This window comes from Scyliorhinus torazame, chromosome 27 (genome assembly GCF_047496885.1).
Source record: "Scyliorhinus torazame isolate Kashiwa2021f chromosome 27, sScyTor2.1, whole genome shotgun sequence".
Classification (NCBI taxonomy): domain Eukaryota; kingdom Metazoa; phylum Chordata; class Chondrichthyes; order Carcharhiniformes; family Scyliorhinidae; genus Scyliorhinus; species Scyliorhinus torazame.
This window is the reverse complement of record NC_092733.1, coordinates 3,269,169-3,293,950: the sequence shown is the minus strand read 5'-3', so window position 1 is coordinate 3,293,950 and position 24,782 is coordinate 3,269,169. Positions and strand designations below refer to the sequence as shown.

Genomic DNA, 24,782 nt, shown 5'->3' with positions numbered 1-24,782 from the left:
TAACAGACCAGCAACATTCCAGCCTTAAACAGCACAGCAAGGTACACAGAGGCCCAGGCACTCACCTATACACACAGGTACTCACCTATACATGGCTTGACATGCTGGAAACAGGCTTTGGTCAGATCACCCAACAGTGCAAATGAACTCTGCCGAACTTCAGGCATTGTATCCTAGAGAGAGATAGCACAGGTCACAAAACCCCATAATAACAAGGCATCAATTCATCAACCTTCCAGCATACCTTCATCTCGCTTAACAAGCCAGAGTTCCCTCATGAACAGGAGTTGCCGCTCCCTGTCCAGTTATCTAGTTAAATGGACTGTACAACCAGGTTAAGAGGACCAGGCCTGGTATGAGATATGCTCGAGGTCCAGTCTAGAATTGAACAGTTCAGGTTACTGAGCATCAGGGCCTGGGTCAGACCGTTTATTCAGCCTTCTCAGATCCCACTTCACCCAGTGCAGCCTCAAGAGCCACAACAGCAAATCTACCCCTTCACTCAAGAGTGCTGATGGTAGAGTCTCATTGCAGCCAGAGGTCAACCATTCCAGCACCGCTCGAGCACACAAACCAGCACAGTATGAGGGAGGCGCAGTCTTTCAGCTCCATTCTGCCCCATTGGGTGGTTGTAGAAAGATACCAGAGCATTACTGGAAGAGCTGAACTCTCCCGATATCCTGCAGCCTGTTAATCACTCAGTACTGTATAAACAGGACAAATCGCGCTGTAAGTCCATGCTCCCGCACAATAAGCATATACACCTCATCGTAACACTCCTATAGCCACATGCGCACAAAAAGGACAATGGATTCAAAAGGTTGACAGCAATATGCTCAGGATTTAAAAGTTCAGAGGTTGTTGAGTACGCATTTCGATTCAGAAGCTTCGCAGAGTTGTTTACCTTTACACCAACAGGAGAAAAGTTAGCTTTTTACCTGTGACCTTGCTGTAAAAGTTGATCATCACGCGTCAGTACATTACAGTGACTACACGTCCTACGAAGCACATTAGGAAAACCAGAGCTCATGAACTGCCCCACAGAAATCCAAGTTTGATATAGTTTCCTTTTCATTCACCTGCATGCACTGGAAAAGAAGAGTCATGATGTTGCTCCGTGCTACCAGCTGCTCCACGTTACCACCCAACCCCTCCGCCAGGCCGCTCAATAGGTCCAGTGCTACAATCATGAAGTCTTTGTCTGGAGCCTCGTACTGATCTGGCTGCGTGTTATACATCTGCAAACATCCAAAGCAAAACAATCTCAGTGCCAATCAGTCTAGAATTCTGCAATATCATGGTGCCTTGTAGTTTACACGAAATATGCACCTGTTGTTGGGTTTGAGGCACACCATATCTCACAACAAGCCTCTCAACAGATAAGTTTTAGTGTGAAAGTAACAGAGGGAACAGAATTCATTCATTCAGGATAACCTTGTTGGCCGGCATGAAGCGAGAGAGGATGCGGCTCTGGACTTATTTTTTGGAAATGTATATGGACAGGTGGAAGTGTGACAGTGAGAGCTCATTTTGGCAGTAGTGATCATGATTCTATTAATGTTAATATAATTATGGAAAAGGACAAACAGAGAACAGGGTTAAAGTTCTAAATTGGGGTAAGACTAATTTTACAAACCAAGTGAAAAGTGGACTGGAAGCGGCTACCTGAAGGTAAATCAGTGTCAGAGAGAGCAATGGGAGGCATTCAAAGGAGAGATTCAAGGGGTTCAGAGTGAACAGGAAAAGGGGGATGGCCAAATCGAGGGCTCCCGGATGTCACGGAGTTTACAGGGTCAGAAAAAGATAGTTTATGTCAGACACCGAGAACTCGAACTACAGAAAGTCAGGAGGAGAACAGGAAGTGAGGGGGTGAAATCAAAAAGGAAATGAGGAAAGTGAAGAGAGAGCATGAAAGAATATTAGTGAGTAAAATCAGAGAGAACCCAAAGATGTTTTATCAAATACATTCAGAGTGAGAGGATAACGAAGGAAAGAGTAGGGCCCATAAAAGACCAAAAAGGTAACCTCTGTGTCGGGGTGAAGGATGTGGGTAGAGATGGGGTTCTTAATGAATACTTTTCATCTCTCTTCACAAAAGAGAGGGTTGATACAGAGATTGTAGTTGAGGAGCAGGAGGAGGAGTCAAGTACTGGATGTGATGAACATAGGGAGAGAGGAGGCATTAATGGGATTAGAATCCTTGAAAGTGAATAAACCACCCGAGCCAGATGAAATGTAACCCAAATGTTAAAAGAAACTAGGGAGGAGAGGCATGGCGGTGCAGTGGTTAGCACTGCTGCCTCACGGCACCGAGGACTTGGGTTCGATCCCAGCCCTGGGTCACTGTGGAGTTTGAACATTCTCCCATGTCTGCGTGGGTCTCACCCCCCCGCCCCCCATACCAAAGATGTGCAGCGTAGGTGGATTGGCCACGCTAAATTGCCCCTTAATTGGAAACATTTAAAGAAACCAGGGAGAAAATTGCAGAAGGTCTGTCCATTATTTTCCAATCCTCGCTGGATGTAGATGTGATGCTGGAGAATTGGACGTCTGCTAATGTTGTAAAAAAGGAGCCAAGGATAGACTGAAGAGGGACAGACAGGCCACCAGTTAGTCTGACCTCAATAGTGGGCAAATTATTGGAATCAATCAGGAGGGACAGAAAAGCTGTCACTTAGAAAGGCATGGATTAATTAGGAAAGCCAGCATGGATTTATTAAGGGACAGTGGTGCCCCACTAGTTTGACTGAATTTCTTGAGGTAACAAGGAGGATTAATGAGGATAGTGCAGTTGATGTGGTCTACATGATTTTAGCAAGGCTTTTGACAAGGTCCCAGACTGGTTACAAAAATAAAAGCCCATGTGGGTCAAGAGGCCTACTTCTGCTTCTACATCTTACAATGTATTTGGATGTGGAGATGCCGGCGTTGGATGTATTTGGGAGAAAGGATCACACATTAAATGGGAGGAGACTGAGAGGTGTAGGGGAAGAAGTGAATGGCCACAGATCTGTGAAGGAAGCAGGGCAGGTCAATACGGTAGTTAGGGAGGCATCTGGAATTCTTCCATTTCCCAGCTGAGACAAAGAGTATAATACAAGAGCAGAGAGGTTATACTGGAATTATATAAAATATTACTTTGGTCACAACTGGAGAACCAGCAATTCTGACCACATCATTACAGAAAGGGTCGAATTGCATTAAAGACAGAACACAGAAATTTACGAGGATGTTGTCAGGACTGGGAAATTTCAGCAATGAGGAAAGATCAATTTGGCCGGGATTGTTCCTCACAGCAGAGGAGCCCGAGGGAGGGATTCGATTGAGATGTATAAAATTATAAGGGGCCTGGATAGAGTGGATGGGAAAGGTCCATTTACTTTAGTACAGAGGTCAGTGACTAAGGGGTATAGATTTAAAGTGTTTGGTAGAAAGATTAGAGGGAGGGGAGGAAAAGGGTTTCACCCAGAGGGTTGCTGCGAGGGGTCTGGAAGTCACTGCTTGAAAAAGGGGAGGAGAGGCAGAAACCCTCAGCTCATTTAGAAAGTATCTGGATATGTACCTCGTAACCGGCACAGCTACAGACCAAATGCTGGACAGTGAGATTAGGCAGGGGGACTGGGTTTTTTGGCGACGCAGACACGATGGGCTAAGCGGCCCCTTTCTGGGCCGTAAACCTTTTATGATTCCATGAACACCACCTACAGACAGCAAACAAATGGAGTTAAACTGTTTACAGCAACACACTGAATAAAAATAGAAGTTGACAGTTCCGTTAGCATGTCCTGCTCAGGGACAGCTCAGCCGATAGCCAAATCTCTATTCCAACAAATGCCCCAACAACCCCTCCCCAAAGCCCACCTCTTCCACTCTCAAGCAGAGAGGTTATACTGGAATAGCGACTGATTAAACACTCAAACAAATCTGCATTAAAACCAAACAAGGCTGAAGAGAAGACCATGGGGTTTGGAATGTCTCACCCACACCAGCTCACCCACTGCAACAGCTACAGACAATACATCATCTGCCAGGATGCACATCACTACTGAATCTGTGTAGACACTTTGGATGACGATGAGTAAACAGAAGTCAAACTTCACAATGCATGTTCTTTGGAGTCAAACACCAGTCTAAAGAGCTTACCATGGCCTGGGCAAGTGTCTTCTGCACAAGCGTCACACACCGCTGATAGACAGGCTCACAGTAGGGGAGGAAGCCGCTCTGCAGAGCAGTGGCCACTGAAGAGAGGCACTAAGGAAGAATAAAGAACAATGAGTACCAATACCACAAATTAGAGGCAATAGGAACAGCCATGAAATAACCACATCTATAACAAAATCATTGGCAATACTTCACACAAGTACAAGGAAATATAGAAGCTTCAACCATCACAGCAGCAGAGGTCAACTGAGCAATCTGGTGCACTCACTATATACAATACGAGTTTCCAGGAAATCCCCCCATCACCCCTGTAAACACATTGAATTCTCTATTCGTCTCCTCAGTGTTTACTGTGGGCTGGAATACCGTGCCAAGGGCAGTAGTGAAAGTCAAGTGTATCAGCCCAATGTTGTCCTCATGAGGACTTCCATAAGAGGCGAGGTCTGGACAGTGGTCTGGAATTGTAAACCAAGCTAGCGCCCTCTCCAAGCCCTCGGGCACCTCTAGGGCGGAGATCAGTACTGAGCAATGATCAAACCAGGAATCCTGCTGGACTGAGGCTCAGTGCCAGACAAAATGGGCAAATCTAAGCAGCATTTAAAGACCGCACCGACATCGTAATGAACAACATGGACGTTAATTACAGGGAACATACAGCCCAAAGAGTCTGTGCTAGTGACTGTACGCCCCACAAGTCTCCCTCCATTATTTCCACCTCATTTTTCTATTCTCCTTTCTTTCACTTTGGGATTTTCTCCACGCTATTTAAGGTCAAATGTCTCTTGCCAGGTGCACTAGCCTAAGCCTTCTCTATTTTAAAAAAAATAAAAGCCCCAATCTTTGAATCTTTTCCGATAGCTGTAATCTCAGACTCTGATAAATCTATTTTGCACGTTCTCCAATGTTTCCGTATCCAGAACTGTGTCGGGCGCCATTAGGATAGCCCGAGCAGGGCCAGGCAATGTTCCACCTCCAATATCATGGGGGGCAGGGGGCCTTATTCACGCAATGATAGGGTGACAGGAACACATCCGCTTTCCACTGGCTGACGAGTTAGTAACCAGATTGATGAATTTAAGGTGAGCAGGAAGACAGAGGAAATAAGGGGAAAATCTTTCAGCAAAGAGTGCGCGCCCCTGGCAGAAAGTGGCGGAAACACAATCCATAACTTTATAAAGGCAGAGAGATAAATATTCAAAAACGGTGAGGAAAGGAATTAGATGGCCAGCTCGTTCAAAGAGGGTCACAGGCACAAGGATCCGAATATCCTCCTCCTGTGCTGCGACGCTAGAGGTTTCTATTGTGCTTTTCAGTGGCTGCGTTTGCAGAGACAGAACATGCAGCCCATTGATAGTCACACAACTACAACACCACCCCCAGTGTCTTCTGGTGTACCATCCTGCCCAATGGACACTCACCTCCAGCAGAGGGAAGAGGTCCTTATCCTCATCCTTCAACTCGTTCCATTTCTGAATGAGTGGGGGCATTAGCTTCTGGATGTATTCCTGTGGGTGCAGTGAAACATTCTGCCATTAATGTCTGTACTTGCAGCAGAACACAAATAATCCCCGTCTTTCCAACATAATAAACAGCACAGTCGCCCATGGGAAGTGGTACAGAACTTGTTCATCAGATTCCGGGGAATAGATCATTGTTAATTTAAAAGAAGTATATAAACATTGCAGCCACAAAAATCAAAGCTAATTCAGAGCGAGCACACCAAGACAGAAAGGCCCTGGGTGGTCTCCATTGTCACAGCTCATCCAATACTGCCGACACAGCTTAAAGCTACCCAGCAAAGTGCACAAACATACGTACGAGTAGCAGGCCACTCAGCCCCTCGAGCCTACTGTACCTTCAATACCGTGGCGGCCAATCTAATTTTAACCTCAACTTCACATTGCTGCCTATTCGCAATAGCCTTTCACCTTTCCCTTTGCTCTTCAATTATCTACCTACATCCGCCAACAACCTTTTGAGGAAGAAAATTCTAAAGTCTCACAAGCCTCAGGAGAATTTTCCCCCTTTATCCATCTTAAGTGGACGACCTCTTATTTTTAAACAGTGGCGCCTAATTCTAGATTCTCCCACAGGAGGAAATATCCTTTCAAGACCCCTCACTATCTTATATGTTTCTATGAAGGCCCTCACTACTTTTCTAAACTGCAGCAGATACAAGCCTAGTCTGTCCAACCTTTCCTCATAAGACAACCCACCCATTCCAGGTATTAGTCTAGTAAACTTTCTTCAAACTGCTTCCAATGCTTTTACATCCTTCCTTAAATAAAGAGCCCAAAACTGTACATCGTAATCCAGTCGTGGGCTCGTCAATGCCCTGTACAACTGAAACATAACCTCACTACTTTTGTAATCAATTCCCTCGCAATGCATAACATTAGCTTTCCTAATTACTTGCTGTACCTAACCTTTGTGATTCATGCACTATGACACCCAGATCCTTCTTCATCTCGGAGCTCTGCAATCGATCACCATTTAGATATAATGTGCCTCTTTTTTTTTTATTCTTCCTGCCAAAATGAGTAGCCTCACATTTGCCAGATGTTTGCCCACTCGCCTAACCCACGTCCTCGTCAGGACTTACTTTGTGTCATCAGCAAATTTAGCAATAATACCATCAATCCCTTCACCCAAATTATTTATATACAATTGTAAAGAGTTGAAGCCCCAACACTGACCCTGGTCACATTCCGCCGACCAGAAAATGTGTCCCATTTATGCCAACCCAGTTTCCTGTTAGTTAGCCGAACTTCTGTCTATGCCATGCTAATATGATACCCACTAGAACTTTTATTTTCTGCAATAACCTTACCAAATACCTTCTGGAAATCTAAGTAAAGTACATCCATCAATTTTCCTTTAGCCACAACACCTGCTACTTCTTCAAAGAAGTCCAACAAATTGGTTAACGATATTTCTCTTTCACAAAACCATGTTGACTCTGCCTGATTACCCCAAATTTATCCAAGTGCCCTGTTAATATATCTTGAATAGCTTTTAGTATTTCCCCGATGACCGATGTTAAGCTAACTGGCTTGTAGTTTCCTGCTTTCCATCTTCCTCCCTTTTTGAATAAAGGAGTTATATTTGCTATTTTCCAATCTAATGGGACTGTCCCCGAATTTAGGGAGTTTTGGAAAATTAAAAGCAATGCATTAACCATCTCGGTCTCATGGCGCTGAGGACCCGGGTTTGATCCCGGCCCCGGGTCACTATCCGTGTGGAGTTTGCACAATCTCCCCGTGTCTGCGTGGGTCTCACCCCCACAACCCAATGATGTGCAGGTTAGGTGGATTGGCCACGCTAAATTGCCCCTTAATTGGAAAAAAACCTGCATCGACTATCTCACCAGACGCTCATTTTAAGACCCGAAGATGAAACCATCTAGACCGAGGGGCTTTGTGAATTGTTGGAACTGTGGGTCGACAAGTTTCACTCCCTGGCGACTGCAGCTTTCAAGTTCTTCCCTCCCTTTCAATTCCCAATTTACAGCTATTTCTGGAATGTAACTTGTATCCTCTATAGAAAAATACTTAATCTGCCATATCCTTATTTTCCATTAACTGCCCAGATTCACATTCTATAGGACTGATGCTCACATTGTTAACTCTCTTCATATTTCTAGCAATAGCTTTCTTACATACGCTAATTTCCCCCTTATTAATATTTTTGTCATTCTTTGCTGTTTTTTTTATATTCCTCTAATCTTTGACCTGCCACTCATCTTTGTGCAATTGAATGCTTATGCTTCAAGTCTGATACTATCCTTAACTTTAGTGAACCACGGATGGTGGGTCCTCCCCTTGGAATTTTTCTCTTTAATTTGGAATGTATCTGTGTATTCGGAAACATCCCCATAAATGTCTGCCACTCTGCATCCCTATTGACCAATCCCTGAACCTAAATTGCCACTGCACTTTCATTAGCTCTGCTTTCATGCCTTCATAATGGCCCCAAGTATAAATACTAGTCTCAGACCCACTCTTCTCCCTCGGTCTACAGTAAGAGGTCATTAATTAATTCTATCTCATCGCACAATACTAGGTCCAGTATAACCTGCTACAACAAAAACAAAAAATACTGGGCAGCAGGTCTGGATGACTTCCTGAACCAAGGTCATCTCTCCCAATTATGCTAGTGTCGCCTTTAATTAACAGAACCTAAAACTTCCTACAATTCTACACCTACACCTTCCATGTACACCCCCACCACACACACACCACCCACCCACTTCAGGTGTACACCAAAAGGTACAGCCCCTACTTTCCCCAGTAATGACCCCAGTGCCCCGCAAACCGGAACCCACAGATCTTTGAGGCACATATTTAAACTTATTTATTCTGTCAATTTGCATGTGGCTCAGGTAATAATCCAGAAATCAGAACCGTTGAGGTTCTGCTTTCTATTTTGTCCGCCTGAGCATATGCGCACATGCACACACACCGTTTGCAGCCTCCAGCTCAACGACTTTGAGCCACAATTCTTCGAGCCACAAACACGTACTGCAGACGTGTTTGCCCTGGATCACATCAGAATCCAGGAGCTCCCACAAGCTGCAGACTTGACACATCACCTGTCCTGTCATCTTTAATGCGTTTTAATTAATTTATATTATACATTTATCATTTTGTACCCCACCCCACAGCAGGTACGCACTCAGTGTCTCAGCTGCACTTGTTTGCCCGGCTTGTTGCCCTGTGCATTGCTACAACTTGTGGAGAATGAGTTGCACCATCTGAGCCAACGCTGCCAATTTAGAGCAGAGATGCTGAAAATGGCCAATGCAATGAGCAGCCAGGGACCACTACTCCTGTGTCCCCGCTCCTGCGTGGGCCCGCCAGCCACCGCAGGGGCCCCCGCTACTGCAGTTAGTCGGAGTTTGAAACCTACGCATGGGGGCCTTTAACCAACAACCCCACCCATTATAGAAAGATTAACTGCCTACTGGCTGATTGAGGTGATGTCCCACAGAGTCGGCCAATGTACCGATGGCATCGTACAGAATCAGGAGGTTCTTGTGCTGGTACTTTCCAAAAGCAAAGACCAGCGTGTCGAGGATGTAACTGAGATATGGGACCAGCTCGGTGCAGGCTTCCTCCTCCAATGTGGCAAACGCACTGCAGGGAGAAGAAATGCAGAGTCAGCAAGGTCACTCAGGAGAAACTTCCAATCACTCAAAACATGGCAGAGGGACAATATGCTCTACGGCTGAAAGCAGTTCAAAATTCTCAGCCCTCAACCACCCTCACCAACTCGGGGGAATAACCCTAACATCCTCTATCGCTGACACTCTATACTGCAGCTGCCAAATCAAATATTAGGAATACACATCATTCTTATGTAACCATGTTTATTCATCACGTCTTGTGTCAGACGTTCAGCAGCACAAGGCTCTGCTCTACCTCGTCAGAGCCACTAGCAACACCGAGAACAGCTCTACAGAATATGTGACTGAAGGCTCTATAGTGGGTGGGGGGGGGGGGGGAAGAGGGACACTGAAGGCCCACCTCACCTGCACGCTGCCTCCTGCACTCGCTTATTTCCATCCAGGATTCGCTTCAGAAGTTCCGTCATCAATGGTTTGAGATACTGGTCTGGTGGCTGGCTGACCACCCAGTGTGCGTAGCGACTGAGCGTCCAGCAGGCGATGGAGCGAACCAGTGCCTTCTTATCCGGCAGACACTGGATGAGATGCGGGATCAACTCGGGGAGATACGGGACCATCCCTTGCATACAACCTGGGGCAGAAACAAAAGCAGGATTAGGCACAAACCAGCAGGGAAAGGACAAGCAGGATTGCTATCCACACGGTGTGGGGTTATAACAGGCTCTACCTTGTACCACAAGAGGGTTGAGAATCTTTTGAACTCTATTCATCCAATGGCGGTGGAAGAAGAGTGTGAATATTTTTAAGGCAGAGCTCGATTGATTCTTTTGTTAAAATAAATTTAGAGAACACAATTCATTGTTTCCAATTAAGAGGTAATTTAGCGTGGCCAATCCACCTACCCTGCACATCTTTGGGTTGTGGGGGCGAAACATAAGAACTAGGAACAGGAGTAGGCCATCTGGCCCCTCGAGCCTGCTCCACCATTCAATGAGATCATGGCTGATCTTTATGGACTCAGCTCCACTTTCCCACCCGAACACCATAACCCTTAATCCCTTTATTCTTCAAAAAACTATTTTTATCTTGAAAACATTTAATGAAGGAGCCTCTACATCTTCCCTGGGAAAGGAATTCCATAGATTCACAACCCTTTGGGTGAAGAAGTTCCTCCCAAACTCAGTCCTAAATCTACTTCCCCTTATTTTGAGGCTATGCCCCCTAGTTCTGCTTTCACCCGCCAGTGGAAACAACCTGCCCACATCTATCCTATCTATTCCCTTCATAATTTTATATGTTTCTATATGATCCCCCCTCATCCTTCTAAATTCCAACGAGTACAGTCCCAGTCTACTCAACCTCGCCTTGTAATCCAACCCCTTCAGCTCTGGGATTAACCTAGTGAATCTCCTCTGCACATCCTCCAGTGCCAGTACGTCCTTTCTCAAGTAAGGAGACCAAAACTGAACACAATACTCCAGGTGTGGCCTCACCAACACCTTATACAATTGCAGCATAACCCCCCTAGTCTTAAACTCCATCCCTCTAGCAATGAAGGACAAAATTCCATTCGCCTTCTTAATCACCTGTTAACCAACTTTTTGCGACTCATGCACTAGCACACGCAGGTCTCTCTGCACAGCAGCATGTTTTAATATTTTATCATTTAAATAATAATCCTTTTTGCTGTTATTCCTACCAAAATGGATAACCTCACATTTGTCAACATTGCATTCCATCTGCCAGACCCTAGCCCATTCACTTAGCCTATCCAAATCCCTCTGCAGACTTCCAGTATCCTCTGCACTTTTTGCTTTACCACTCATCTTAGTGTCGTCTGCAAACTTGGACACATTGTCCTTGGTCCCCAACTCCAAATCATCTGTGTAAATTGTGAACAATTGGGCCCAACACTGATCCCTGAGGGACACCACTAGCTACTGATTGCCAACCAGAGAAACACCCATTAATCCCCACTCTTAGCTTTCTATTAATTAATCAATCCTCTATCCATGCTACTACTTTCCCCTTAATGCCATGCATCTTTATCTTATGCAGCAACCTTTTGTGTGGCACCTTGTCAAAGGCTTTCTGGAAATCCAGATATACCACATCCATTGGCTCCCCGTTATCTACAGCAGTGGTAATGTCCTCAAAAAATTCCACTAAATTAGTTTGGCATGACCTGCCCTTTATGAACCCATGCTGCGTCTGCCCAATGGGACAAGTTCCATCCAGATGCCTCACTATTTCTTCCTTGATGATAGATTTCAGCATCTTCCCTACTACCGAAGTTAAGCTCACTGGCCTATAATTACCCACTTTCTGCTTACCTCCTTTTTTAAACAGTGATGTCACGTTTGCTAATTTCCAATCCGCCGGGACCACCCCAGAGTCTAGTGAATTTTGGTAAATTATCACTAGTGCATTTGCAATTTCCCTAGCCATCTCTTTTAGCACTCTGGGATGCATTCCATCAGGGCCAGGAGACTAGTCTACCTTTAGCCCCATTAGCTTGCCCATCACTACCTCCTTAGTGATAACAATCCTCTCAAGGTCCTCACCTGTCATAGCCTCATTTCCATCAGTCACTGGCGTGTTATTTGTGTCTTCCACTGTGAAGACCGACCCAAAAAACCTGTTCAGTTCCTCAGCCCCCATTATTAAATCTCCCTTCTCATCCTCTAAAGGACCAATATTTACCTTAGCCACTCTTTTTTGTTTTATATATTTGTAGAAACTGTTACTGTCTGTTTTTATATTCTGAGCAAGTTTACTCTCATAATCTATCTTACTCTTCTTTATAGCTTTTTTAGTAGCTTTCTGTTGCTACCCTCGCAGAACGGGGAGAATGTGCAAACTCCACACGGACAGTGACCCAGAGCCGGGATCGAACCTGGGACCTCGGTGCCGTGAGGCAACAGGGCTAACCCACTGCGCCACCGTGCTGCCCATAGATTAGATTCTTGATAAGCGGGCGGGGGGGGGAGTTATTATGGGGGGTGGGCAGGAATGTGGAGTTGAGGCTGGCATCAGATCAGCCCCAATTGTAATGGGTCCGAGTGGCCTCCGCCGGACCAGAATTCCTGTGCTCACCAGGAATAGGCAGAAATGGATATAATAGGGCAGCACGGTGACGCAGTGGTTAGCATTGCTGCCTCACGGCGCCGAGGTCCCAGGTTTGATCCCGGCTCTGGGTCACTGTCCGTGTGGATTTTGCACATTCTCCCCGTGTTTGCGTGAGTTTCGCCCTCATAACCCAAAGATGTGCAGGGTAGGTGGATTGGCCACGCTAAATTACCCCTTCATTGGAAAAAATGAATTGGGTACTCTAAATCTTTTTAAAAGAAATGGATATAATAGGCAGAAACAAACTCTGTAGAACCAGAGAAAGGTGCATCATACACTACTGGCAGTGCGACTCAGGACTGGGTCCGTGCCGAAGTTCAGCTTGGGCAGTTGCGATCCGGGTTGCTCGGACCAATCAGACTGCAGGAAAAGATGAGCGTTCGAAGCTGATAATTAGTTGCCACGCCACCGCGCCAATGCAGCATCTAGCCAAACAAGCTGCTCAGGTAGATTTCACTCATCTAATATTAAAATTTATGCATGGCAGCTTAAAAATTGTCCGGTGTTTGCACAACTCGATTTACCCGTACTTACAAATTCAGATCGGGGTCAGATCACATTCAAAGCACAACTGGTGTCTGATTGACTCAGATTCTTGCACAAAGGCAGAGCTGAAAACTGCACATTTGGAAAAATATTGGGAAAAGCCATTATAAAACTTGTGGAATCTGGGTCTAACAGCAGCAGCAGCAGACGTAGGTATAAACTGAGTTATACGGCAGTACAGGGGCATGTTGAAACCAGTCATCTAGAATCCAGACACAAACACAACAGGCTTTAATTGATTTCTGCTCCTCAGAGGGCATGTCCCTTTAAGAGCTGCTCCCACTCAACTCTCAGTTCCAACATTCAACTCTTGCTTCATACCTTCTGCAATAGCTCCCAAAACCAGGATTCCGGACTCTTTAATAACCCATTCGGGATGGAACAGCAGTCCCTTCAGCAGCGGTAGGAGGTGAGGAAGAAGATCATCTCGGAAAACATTGGCCAAGACATCCAGTGCTGCAGCTGAGCATTTCCCTGACGAGAAGAGAGTGGCATGAAAACCAGAGTTCACACACAGACCAGAGTTCCCCCAGGGCACACACAGGCCAGAGTTCCCCCAGGGCACACACAGGCCAGAGTTCCCCCAGGGCACACACAGGCCAGAGTTCCCCCAGGGCACACACAGGCCAGAGTTTGTACACAGTCACTCACAGTGTGTTCACAAACACAGTCATCCCAAAGCAAACACAGCACACCAGGCCCACCCACCATGGCAACCTACTCCAAGGTGAGGAATAGCCAGCTCATTATTCACGTCACTAGGTTAGAGGTAATGTTCAGGTCTGGGAAGATTATTAAGGTAACCAAAATGCTGGGTTTTAGGAGGTTTCCAAAACATCTAAAAGAGAACAACAGTAGCAGACAGTCATGCCTTTCTGTTTAATAGAGTCAGAGTAGAAGAGATGGAGCAGTAGCTGGGAACCGGTGATGTAATGTCCACACTGCTCGAAAAGAAAATTCTCGGAGTGGGTAACTGAGAATTCAAACTTTGTTTTACAAAGTTACTGGTGCCTAACCAGATCATACCAATGCTACAAAGGTGGCAGGCCACTATCCAAACTGTCCCGTGGGGTGTCTCGAGAAAACAAGTCCATTCTCTCACATTCTCCTCCTGATTTGTACCCCACTTGGTAAGAAGGAAGGACTGAGCTGGGAAACTGTACAAATCAAAGCTTCCTTTTCCATGAGCTCCCTCTCCTAAACGCACTGACTTGTGATTCAGAGAGATCAGGTGCAGAAGGGCCTCTCAGCTTGGAGCAGGTAACCAAGCATAGGTCAGGGAGCTGATCTGTCAACAAGGCTCAAGACCAAGAAGTTGGTGCACTAGCCCACCAGTTCAGGGGTCTTGGCACCACTCCGAGTGGTTCAAACAAGTAAACAGACACTCCCCAGGGAAGCAGTCACTCCACACAAACATACTTAGATTCCAGTCAGAAAGAGTGTCATCATCATCGTCATCAAAGTCCTCATCTTCCTCAGCGGCATCTTCCTCGTGCTGCAGCGTTACTGTGCGGGACTTATGAAAGCGGGGTTTTATGTCCTGCTCACTATCTGGAACTGCCTCATCCTCTTCGACGTCACCCTGCACACACGCACAAAACAGGAAGAACCGATCAGCAAACAACGGTCAGATGATATTGTAGAGTCTTGGGAAGAGATTTTACAAATGCAGTACAGACAAAACAGAATAAAGTGTCCTCACACTAGTCCAACATCAGAAGACAGGGTCTCCTGCACTGGCAATGCCAGTTCCCATTACCCACACCACTTATCCTTTGAGCTCTGAGCAAAGCTGCCAACATGGTGGCACCAGGAACTCCAGAGTTGGCCTCAATCTCACTCCTTACAAGATCAGTGGCTGGGTTCGGAACCAAACGGTGACCAACTAACCCACTGCCCAATCCTCAGCTCCAGCCTGATTCACAAAGCATTACAACAGGAAACTGTTCTCACCTTTAACAGTATGATGTCAATCTCAGAGTACTTCATCCCATTCACTAAAATAGGAATCAATCTAAAACAAAAAGACAGATCATCAGATCTTGTTTATTAACAGAAAGAAGAACCCCCTCCCCCCCTCTCCAAGTAGAGCACAAAGATAGGGAGGGTACCTGATGTTAGTGATGAGGTAACCTCTTATTTAAAGGTGCACCTCACACTTCCTATGTTATCATAACCTAAAATCTGTTCCACCTTGTCCACAATAGCGGAAGAGGATACGTCCTCTACACAACCAGTGGAGGGAGCACAATTACAGTGAATCTAGGGAACAGGTTTTCTTTGTATGTAGTGGAAGCAATTTGTATTGAATTATTCAAATGCAAATTAGATAATCTTTGAGGAAACAACACTTTAAAATCCAGCTTCTGAATAGTTTGTTCCCGGCTGTGTGGCGAGGAGTGTGCTCGGGAGGAACAGGTAACTTTGTTTGGACTTATGGTTCCCAAATCTGCCCACCACTGAGGCTTTCCTGGCCTCAATCTGTTGTAGACTCATGGATGGAGATTGTAACACGGAGGATGGTGGAAGAGGTACTGGATGGACCATGCTGCGTGTGACTAACAGTTATTTGCTGTGAAGGCAGTCTGCCCTCCCATTATCCCCACTCATTTACTGGTCCTTACTGTATTAGGTGTCCTGATAGCGCCTCCTTACAGATCGGTTGTTCAGCCAAAGTCAGCCAGAACTCACAAGCTTCCAATGCCACGTTTTCATCAGCGTCCTGTGTCCTCTGCAGCATGTACTGGAGTTAGAGCAGAAAGAACAGCAATAAAATAAAAATCAGCAGCTGCCCAGAGGCTGTACATTCAATCGCACGCCCCCCCCCCGCCCCCCCCCCCCACCGCCACAATTGGGCACTCTAAAAAAAAAAAATGAACTTCACTTTTTACATTATAATGTTGTGAAAAGTCATTTTACATGGAATTTATTGGCCATTAACTGTTTTTGCCCTCATTGTTGCACAGTCTAAACCAATCAAAACCCGTAAGCTCCCTCACCCCACACTCCCAGGGACCACCCAAACAGCTGCCCCACCCCCTTTCCCAGACAGCCCAACACCAATCCAAACCCTGGACTTTTCTTGTTTCTTAAATGGCTCAGGTACCATGGTGTACTTTTATCCATGGAACCAACACAGAAATTCACGTAAACATGGTCAAAAGTACACCCGACTTTTCCAAGTCTCAATCAGCTCCACAGCAAATCCGTGGACAAACCTCCAGTGTCAATGATTACAAGTCAGCTGGGCAGAACTGTCTGAAGGACATGAATTTCAGCCTGATTTTAGGACATGAGCACAGTACCTAGACTGACACCATAGTGTAGTAACAGAGACTGCCGCTCTTCCCAGGGCACTTTCTGTCTTTCTGATGCAATGTTAAACTGAAGCCGTCTCCAATTGTTTCGCTGGTTCAGTGCAGGGTGACAGAGTGAGAATTCGGAACTAGGTTTTTACATTGCCTTGTTCTTCTGTCAAATTACACCATCAAATACATATTGGTAGTCACCTCGCTGCTGTGGGAGCATGCCAGCTCTAACAAGTGACCACACTTAAATCATTTGCTGATTTACACCTCATGTTTGAACTTCAATGGGCAGCACGGCGGCAGTGGTTAGCACTACTGCTTCACAGCGCCGAGGTTCAATCCCGGCTCTGGGTCACTGTCCGTGTGGAGTTTGCACATTCTCCCCGTGTTTGAGTGGGTTTCGCCTCCACGACCCAAAGATATGCAGGGCAGGTGGATTGGCCACGCTAAATTGCCCCTTAATTGGAAAAAATGAATCGGGCACTCTAAAAATTTTTTTTAATGTTTGAACTTCACTTTTTACATTATAATGTTGTGAAAAGTCATTTTACATGGAATTTATTGGCCATTAACTGTTTTTGCCCTCATTGTTGCACAGTCTAAACCAATCAAAACCCAGGTCGACAATTACAGAACCACAGCTGCCAAACTGGAGTCTAAAACCACAGACCAATACTAACATTCCTAGATTACACTGTGCACACACTCAGATCTGTAGCTGGGCAGCGTGACTACCACCTGCATCTCACTACACACACACCAACAAACAAAGCAGACACATACCTGGATTATACTGTGCATGTGTGGGATAAGACGATCTATCCGAACTTCTAGCAGCATCACCAGTGCCCGACACACATTCTTCCTCACTTCCGATTCCTCGTCTGTTGCCAGTGCAAACAGGTGCTGCGGGAAATAATCGGGACTTTCAGTTTGAGCACAGCCCAATCTCCTGAACATTGGACAAAGGGACCTACTTCACTGTTGCTGACTGAGCCCCAAATGGCTAGCTGAGGGCTGATTTTATTTTAAGGCTGCGGTTTAAAATCGGTGTCTCATGAAGTTGCCCATGCTGGTCATGTCACAGGTCAGCCAGGGCCCTTTCAACACAGGATTGGCCTTTACACTTAGACACAAAGACAGGCCACTTTCCAGGTTCAAACCAGCTCCCCACTGTGGGCACCAGCTCTGAATGAAGGTGCAGCCCAAGAGAAATAAAATTGGAACTTGAAAAAACAAAAGATAAATAGAGCAAAGGAAGGAGCATAAAGTGCATCTTTCCTGGACAGTATGATCAATTAATAATATTGCAGCTCCTTCTGTCAGAGCGAGGACTGAGAGCTAAGCGCGACAGCAAAGGGAGACATTTGTGGTGCGCCTGCACCGTCTTTTAATATTCAATTAAAATGATTAAATTGCGACACAAAATAAACACACCTCCTTTTAATTTCAGGAATGTTTGGAACAAAAGATTTCAGAGGGAGGAAACACTTGCTACATCCTGAACATTGCACAATTCTTCCAGTCTGTCCTCAAGAAGTTGCATCATTTTGGTCTGACCAGACTGGAAAAGCAGACAGCTTGGAAGGAAATCATTTCAATCAAAACACCAAGCAGAGACTCCCTCATATCTGCAAACTGGGTCACTCAGCAACCCATTAAAAAGGCAATTTCAGATGGACAAAACTCAAATTAATATAGCTACTCAACAACAGTTTTTAAAAAGAATTTCTACATTTATGCTCTCCTGATGATGCTGAAATACAGGGGGTCACAGGCCCAATGCCCCCTGCACTCCCAGGCTCCATTATTCACGGCTGAGGAACGTATTGTTGGACATAGCCAGAGTCCTCCGTACATGCTGCAGGATTCTCTTGGGGAACATGAAACCTAATTGACTTGGACGGCACAGTAGCGCAGTGGTTAGCACTGCTGCCCCACAGCGGTGAGGACCCGGGTTCGATCCCAGCCCCGGGCCCCTGTCCGTGTGGAGTTTGCACATTCCCCCTGTGCCTGGGTGGGTCACCCCCACAACCCAAAGATGTGCAGGGTAGGTGGATTGGCTATGCTAATTGGAGGGAAAAAAGAATCGTACTTAAATTATTTTTAAAAATGAAACCTAACTGACGTTTCTCCCAGTTCAAGCCTCCCACTGCTGCACCACTCAAGGACAGAATCGTGGGCTTCTGTACAGATGGTTGACTGAGACAGTTTCCATGAATATATTATTCAAATACTCAAACACGGTACCTCAATGAAGGTATCAACATTGTCCATCAGTGCCTGGGCCCTGCCGATGATGAATTGATTCACACAAGCGATTGCATGGGACCTGAAAGAGACAGAGACGCGTACACATGTGAATTATAACCCCTGCTGCTCCAGGACATATCCCCCCTTTCACAGTTGAGCAATAGGGTTTAACAAATTGTTACCTGATTTTAGGACTACAGTGTTTGAAAAACTGCAGGAACTTGGGAATCATGATGTTGAGGGGCCTATTCAGAGCATCGCTATCCAACATCTCCGATGAATCCTCACAAATCTTCTGCAAAGCTCCAAAAGCTCCCTCACAAGTATTGTAATCCTCAGAGTTAAGCAGGTTACAGAGTTGAGGCAGGAGCTCTGGCCAAGCCTGCAGCTCTCCCTTTGAACCAATGGTAGTGATCAAAATACCTGCACAAATCAGACCATAAGGTCAAACACACGCCTACATTTCAATGGGTCAATGCCGACACACACCACACGATAAAATGCACTCATTCCAGAAAAGGAACACACCACACAGTATGAATCCACAGATTATCAGCATCACATAACTGTTTATCCCAAACTTCCAGAGATTGCCAATCACGGCATGCTTCTCTCCCAATACCTTATCTGAGCACGCAAACCCAGCTCAAAGACAGCCACTGACAAAAGTCACTGGACTAAAAAATACACTTGGACTCCTTGCAATGGGCAAAGTCGCAAACATTTCAGTCAAGGTTTGCGATGTAGCCAAATTGAATTAAAGCTGTTCAAAGTATCTGTCTCAAAACAAACATGCAATTGTTGAAACACTTAGATAGATGTACAAAAAACCCCGTTCTCCGGTAGCCATTTGCTCACATCAGGACTCTGTACCTCTCCACAGCAAATTGCAGCCCAAGTTTAAAGATCGTGAACATTTGGGATTTTTGTAATTGGACTAGTGCAATATTACACGGTTAGCAAAGCCTGCCCAAGACACAATTATAGGCCACTAATCTGGAAACCGGTTACTGAACTTCAGAACTGAAACTGGCCCTGACAGCACTGCCCACCTTAATCAGGCAACTGAGGAGCTGGCCACTTTACTGAGGGGACTGGATGTGCCCAGGTACCAGGTGGAGTCTGTAAATCGGTTGTCTCATTAAATGAAAGCAAATTAAAATTAGAGCAAAAAAATAAAATTCAAGCAAATGTTCAGAGGATTCAAACAGTTGATCAATAATTAACCACAGGAAGTGCTGTGCTAGATAACAAGAATAAGGAACTGATAGTTACTTAAACTGTTGAGATGTTTTCATTCACTGGTCGGAACAATCATTTTTTTCCAATTAAAGGGCAATTTAGCGTGGCCAATCCACCTAGCCTGCACATCTTTGGGTTGTGGGGGTGAAACCCACGCAAACACGGGGAGAATGTGCAAACTCCACACGGACTGTGACCCAGAGCCGGGATCGAACCTGGGACCTCAGCGCCGTGAGGCAGCAGTGCTAACCACTGCACCACTGTGCTGCCCTCGCAGACAGTCACCTGAGGCTGGAATTGAACCCAGGACCCTGGAACTGAGAGGCAGCAGTGCTAACCACTGTGCCGCCCCAATAAGACTTCTCCAATTCTTCGGAATTATATTGTGCAAACTAAGTGAAAGTTGTAGAGCTCCACATTGCAGCCAATTTTGTAACAGAAATAGGATTGATTCGATCCAACAGGGAAGAGAAACAAATCATGGTATTAGTAATTTAACAACTTTTTTAATTTATATTTTAATTTTAAATATAAATTTAGAGTACCCAATTCATTTTTTCCAATTAAGGGGCAATTTAGCGTGGCCAATCCACCTACCCTGTACATCTTTGGGTTGTGGGGGTGAAACCCACGCAAACACGGGGAGAATGTGCAAACTCCACACAGTGACCCAGAGCCGGGATCGAACCTGGGACCTCAGCGCCGTGAGGCAGCAGTGCTAACCCACTGTGCTGCCGTATAATTTAAGAAAATTAAGTACTTCTTGCTTGCAGATAAAATTCAATTAGCAGGAGGCCACTCGCCCCTCGAGCCTGCTCTGCCATTCTATACGATAATGCCTGAGCTGCTTGTAACCTCAACCCCACATTCCTGCCCATCCCCGATAACCTTTCACCCTCTTGTTAATCAAAAATCTATCCAGCACTGCCTTAAATATACTCAAAGATTCTGCTCCCACTGACTTTTGGGGGACAGAGTTACAAAGACAAACAAAGAACAAAGAAAAGTACAGCACAGGAACGGGCCCTTTGGCCCTCCAAGCCCGTGCCGACCATGCTGCCCGTCTAAACTAAAATCTTCTACACTTCCTGGGTCCGTATCCCTCTATTCCCATCCTATTCATGTAAAGGTCCAGTTCCAGAGACTCACGACTCGTATTTCTCCTCATCTCAGTCTTAAATGCGTGGCCCCTTACTTTATCACCCACAGGATTGTATTAAACTCGAGTGGATACAAACCCAACCTCTCCAAACTTTTTGCAAGACAACCTGCCCATTCCAGTAAGCCTTCTTTGGACTGTTTCCAACACATTCACATCTTTCCTTAAATAAGGCGACCATACTGTGCACAATATTCCAGACTTGGCCTCTCCAGTGCCCTGTGGAACTGAAGCATAACCTCCTGACTATAGTAATCAATTCCCCTCACAACAAACTATAACATTTGATCAACTTTCCAAATTACTTGCTGCACCTGTATACTAGACTTTTATAATTCATGCACTGGGTCACCCAGATCCCTCTGCACCTCACAGCCCGTCAATCGCTCACCATTTAGATAAGAAGCTTTTCTTATTCTTCCTGCCAAAATGGACAATTTCACATTTGCCCAGATTATACTCCATTTGCCAGATTTCTGCCCACTCACTTAACCCACGTGTATCCCTTTGTCTCCTGACATCCTCTTCACAATTTACTTTCCTAACTTTGCGTTGTCAGCAAATTTAGCAACCATACCATCAATCCCTTCATCTCAGTCATTTATATAACTTGTAAAAAGTCCCAGCACTGATCCCTGCGGCAACCCAGTCGCCAACCAGAGAAATACCCATTTATGTCAATTGTTTCCTATTAGCCAACCAACCAATCTTCAGTCCACACCAATGTTACCCCCTGCACCAGGAGCACCTTCTGGAAATCTAAATACAGTACATCCACTGGTTCCCCTTTATGCACAGCACACGATTCCTTCAAAGAACTCCAATAAATTCATTAGACATGATTTCCATTTCACAAAACCATATTGACTCTGCCTGATTCCAAGTGCCCTGCTATAACATCTTTAACAATGGCTTCTAACACTTTTCCTTTGACAAATGTTAGGTTAACTGGCCTGTAGTTTCCTGTTACAGGAGCACTTTGGCCTGAAGTATGTTTTAAAGTCGGAATTGGATGTTGTCCAGCTGTCAGAGCTTTCTACATTTGACTCAAAATCTGCTAAATGTTTGCAACAGAGGACACGACGCCACACTGCGGGCGCGACCTGCTTCACCTTAGTTATGCAGAAAAAAACGACACTATCAAGGTCTTCATTTTATTTTAATCCAAAATGCACCAAAACAAGGAGAATGCAATTGTTTCTGCCCTAAATGTGTTGAAGGCGTTATAAATGGCACATTTAAATTGACACTAAAATGGACCATGGTTACGGCCATAAACCACTGCCTGCTTTAAAGATGGCTGTTTGAAGTGATGCGGTTTGCATGAACGTGAAACAGGCAGATGTGACACTGGTCACAAACACCTGGGGTCTTTCGGCTTTTGACTTGAACAGCTATGCGATTAAATAGTCTGCTGCATACAAGTCGAGAGATAATTGCTTAAGGAATATCACTGGTGGAAATACTTCATGGCAAAGATTTGGGAGTCTAAATTCCAATCTAAATTTTAAACAGTGGTCATAGCTTTCAAATTTAAGTTGTCTAACAAGACAGAATCATTTAACCGTTAACCCAAGGTCCATTCATAGAATTTACAGTGCAGAAGGTCCTCTAGATCAAGACCCTTTAATAAAGGTCACTACACAAGCAGGTGCTTTATATGCCCAATGCTGCAGACCATCACACTTCAACTGGAACAGGAACCAGACTGAACAAGGAGGAAGAGCCAGATACCTACACACACTACATACAAAGCAGTCTGTGGGGATAGCTTTAAGCACAGTAGTACAGATTCATTGAAAACTCTGCTTACAAACTGGCAATAAGTTGAACACCAGAGCAGGTCATTAAATGTTTTGTTAATATTGGGGATTTCCTCATTCTGCAATACCGGTTGGCAGGTTAAGCAGGAGGTTCCGAGTTAATTAGTGGCTGAATATCAGAGGTGACAACAGAGTTATTCGGAGCCACCCCATTGCCTGGTTCACTGAGTTACCTATGGTTGCTCTGATGAGTGGAGAGGCGTCGCCAATGTTATTTAAACATTCCTGTTTGATGAAGTCAGCAACTCCCTGTGGGAAACTCTGGTAATGAGCCTTGACATTGTTCTTGAGAATGAGGCCGCTGAGGGACCGTGTCGGTTCATCTGAAAAAAAGAGAAATGACGGAACGTTACACACTAGAATGGTTCCAATACCACTCGACACTCACTGCAGCGCCTTTCTGCAACTGCTCATTAAAAAGGTAGCACTAACACATGACATAGGGTATGCAGCACATGCAGGCCATTCAGCCCACCCTTGCATTTACGTCCCACTCAAGCCCATTAAAACACCAATAGTTTGCAATGTAGGGAGGGAGCACCCCTCACCCTATAAAAGATTTAGTTGCAAGGCAGCAAGAACCCAGTGTCCTGCTGGGGACTTGGTCACATCCCCTGTGGATGAACCCATGTCCTGCCAAGCAGTAAATGAAGTGGAAGCGGGCACATTTTTCTAATGAAACAGATAATGTAATTAACAAACACCTTCAGATTTCAGTCTGGTCAGAACAAAGATCAGGTAGTTGTTGAAGTCTGGATACTGGTTCAGCTGCTCCAATTTCTGAGAAGTGAAGCTCAGGATAACAAAGCAATTCAGTAGAGAAATCCTCCCCCTCACCCGACACATGAATAACGCGTGCTATATGGTGCACAAAACACAATTACACCCTTAAAACTCAAATTATTATCCAGAAAATAGTTATGGGTATGATTTATTTACCATACAGCAACATAACATGTCTACAGGGTGAACAAGATTGGGATATTTGTCATTTGGGAAGGATAGACAAAAGGAGGAGGTGGCACTCTTAATAAAGGAGAAAATCAGTATGTTTGTGAGAGAGGTTCTTAGATTGAAGGATCAAGAAGTAGAGTCAGTTTGGCTGGAGTTGAGAAACAGCAAGTGGCAGAAACATTGATGGGAGTCATTTATAGGCCATACCAGAACTGCCACAGTACTCCAAACGTGGCCGTACCAAGGTTTTGTACAGCTGCATCATCACCTCACGGCTCTTAAATTCAATCCCTCTGCTAATGAACGCTAACACACCATAGGCCTTCTTCACAGCTCTATCCACTTGAATGGCAACTTTCAAAGATCTATGAACACAGACCCCAAGATCTCTCTGCTCCTCCACATTGCCAAGAACTCTACCGTTAACCCTGTACTCTGCATTTATATTTGTCCTTCCAAAATGGACAACCTCACACTTTTCAGGGTTAAACTCCATCTGCCACTTCTCAGACCAGCTCTGCATCCTATCTATGTCTCTTTGCAGCCGACAACAGCCCTCCTCACTATCCAGCCCAGTTACCAGTGGCGTACCGCAGGGATCAGTTCTGGGTCCTCTGCTGTTTGTGATTTTCATTAATGACTTGGATGAGGGAGTTGAAGGGTGGGTCAGTAAATTTGCAGACGGTACGAAGATTGGTGGAATTGTGGATAGTGAGGAGGGCTGTTGTCGGCTGCAAAGAGTCATGGATAGGATGCAGAGCTGGTCTGAGAAGTGGCAGATGGAGTTTAACCCTGAAAAGTGTGAGGTTGTCTATTTTGGAAGGACAAATATAAATGCGGAATACAGGGTTAACGGTAGGGTTCTTGGCAATGTGGAGCAGAGAGATCTTGGGGTCTATGTTCATAGATCTTTGAAAGTTGCCATTCAAGTGGATAGAGCTGTGAAGAAGGCCTATGGTGTTCTAGCGTTCATTAGCAGAGGGATTGCATTTAAGAGCCTTGAGATGATGCAGCTGTACAAAACCTTGGTAAGGCCACATTTGGAGTACTGTGTGCAGTGCTGGTCGCCTCATTTTAGGAAG

The 24,782-nt window shown here is 45.3% G+C and overlaps 1 protein-coding gene across 5 annotated transcripts in view; it reads right to left on the bottom strand.

Annotated features, from left to right (window-relative positions):
- LOC140403129 (transportin-2) overlaps positions 1–24,782 on the bottom strand; it is a 46,373-nt gene that overhangs the window by 12,017 nt on the left and 9,574 nt on the right. For all 5 annotated transcript variants that reach the window (XM_072490781.1, XM_072490785.1, XM_072490784.1 and 2 more), the window contains exons 3-17: positions 23,451–23,526; positions 22,920–23,069; positions 18,705–18,945; positions 18,520–18,601; positions 17,053–17,175; positions 15,586–15,704; positions 14,915–14,975; positions 14,381–14,543; positions 13,283–13,435; positions 9,692–9,917; positions 9,125–9,296; positions 5,580–5,666; positions 4,144–4,251; positions 1,080–1,238; positions 86–173 (exon numbers count right to left, since the gene is read on the bottom strand). In XM_072490781.1, the coding sequence (XP_072346882.1) occupies positions 86–173; positions 1,080–1,238; positions 4,144–4,251; positions 5,580–5,666; positions 9,125–9,296; positions 9,692–9,917; positions 13,283–13,435; positions 14,381–14,543; positions 14,915–14,975; positions 15,586–15,704; positions 17,053–17,175; positions 18,520–18,601; positions 18,705–18,945; positions 22,920–23,069; positions 23,451–23,526 (2,008 nt within the window). The remainder of the gene's footprint in view (positions 1–85; positions 174–1,079; positions 1,239–4,143; positions 4,252–5,579; positions 5,667–9,124; positions 9,297–9,691; positions 9,918–13,282; positions 13,436–14,380; positions 14,544–14,914; positions 14,976–15,585; positions 15,705–17,052; positions 17,176–18,519; positions 18,602–18,704; positions 18,946–22,919; positions 23,070–23,450; positions 23,527–24,782) is intronic.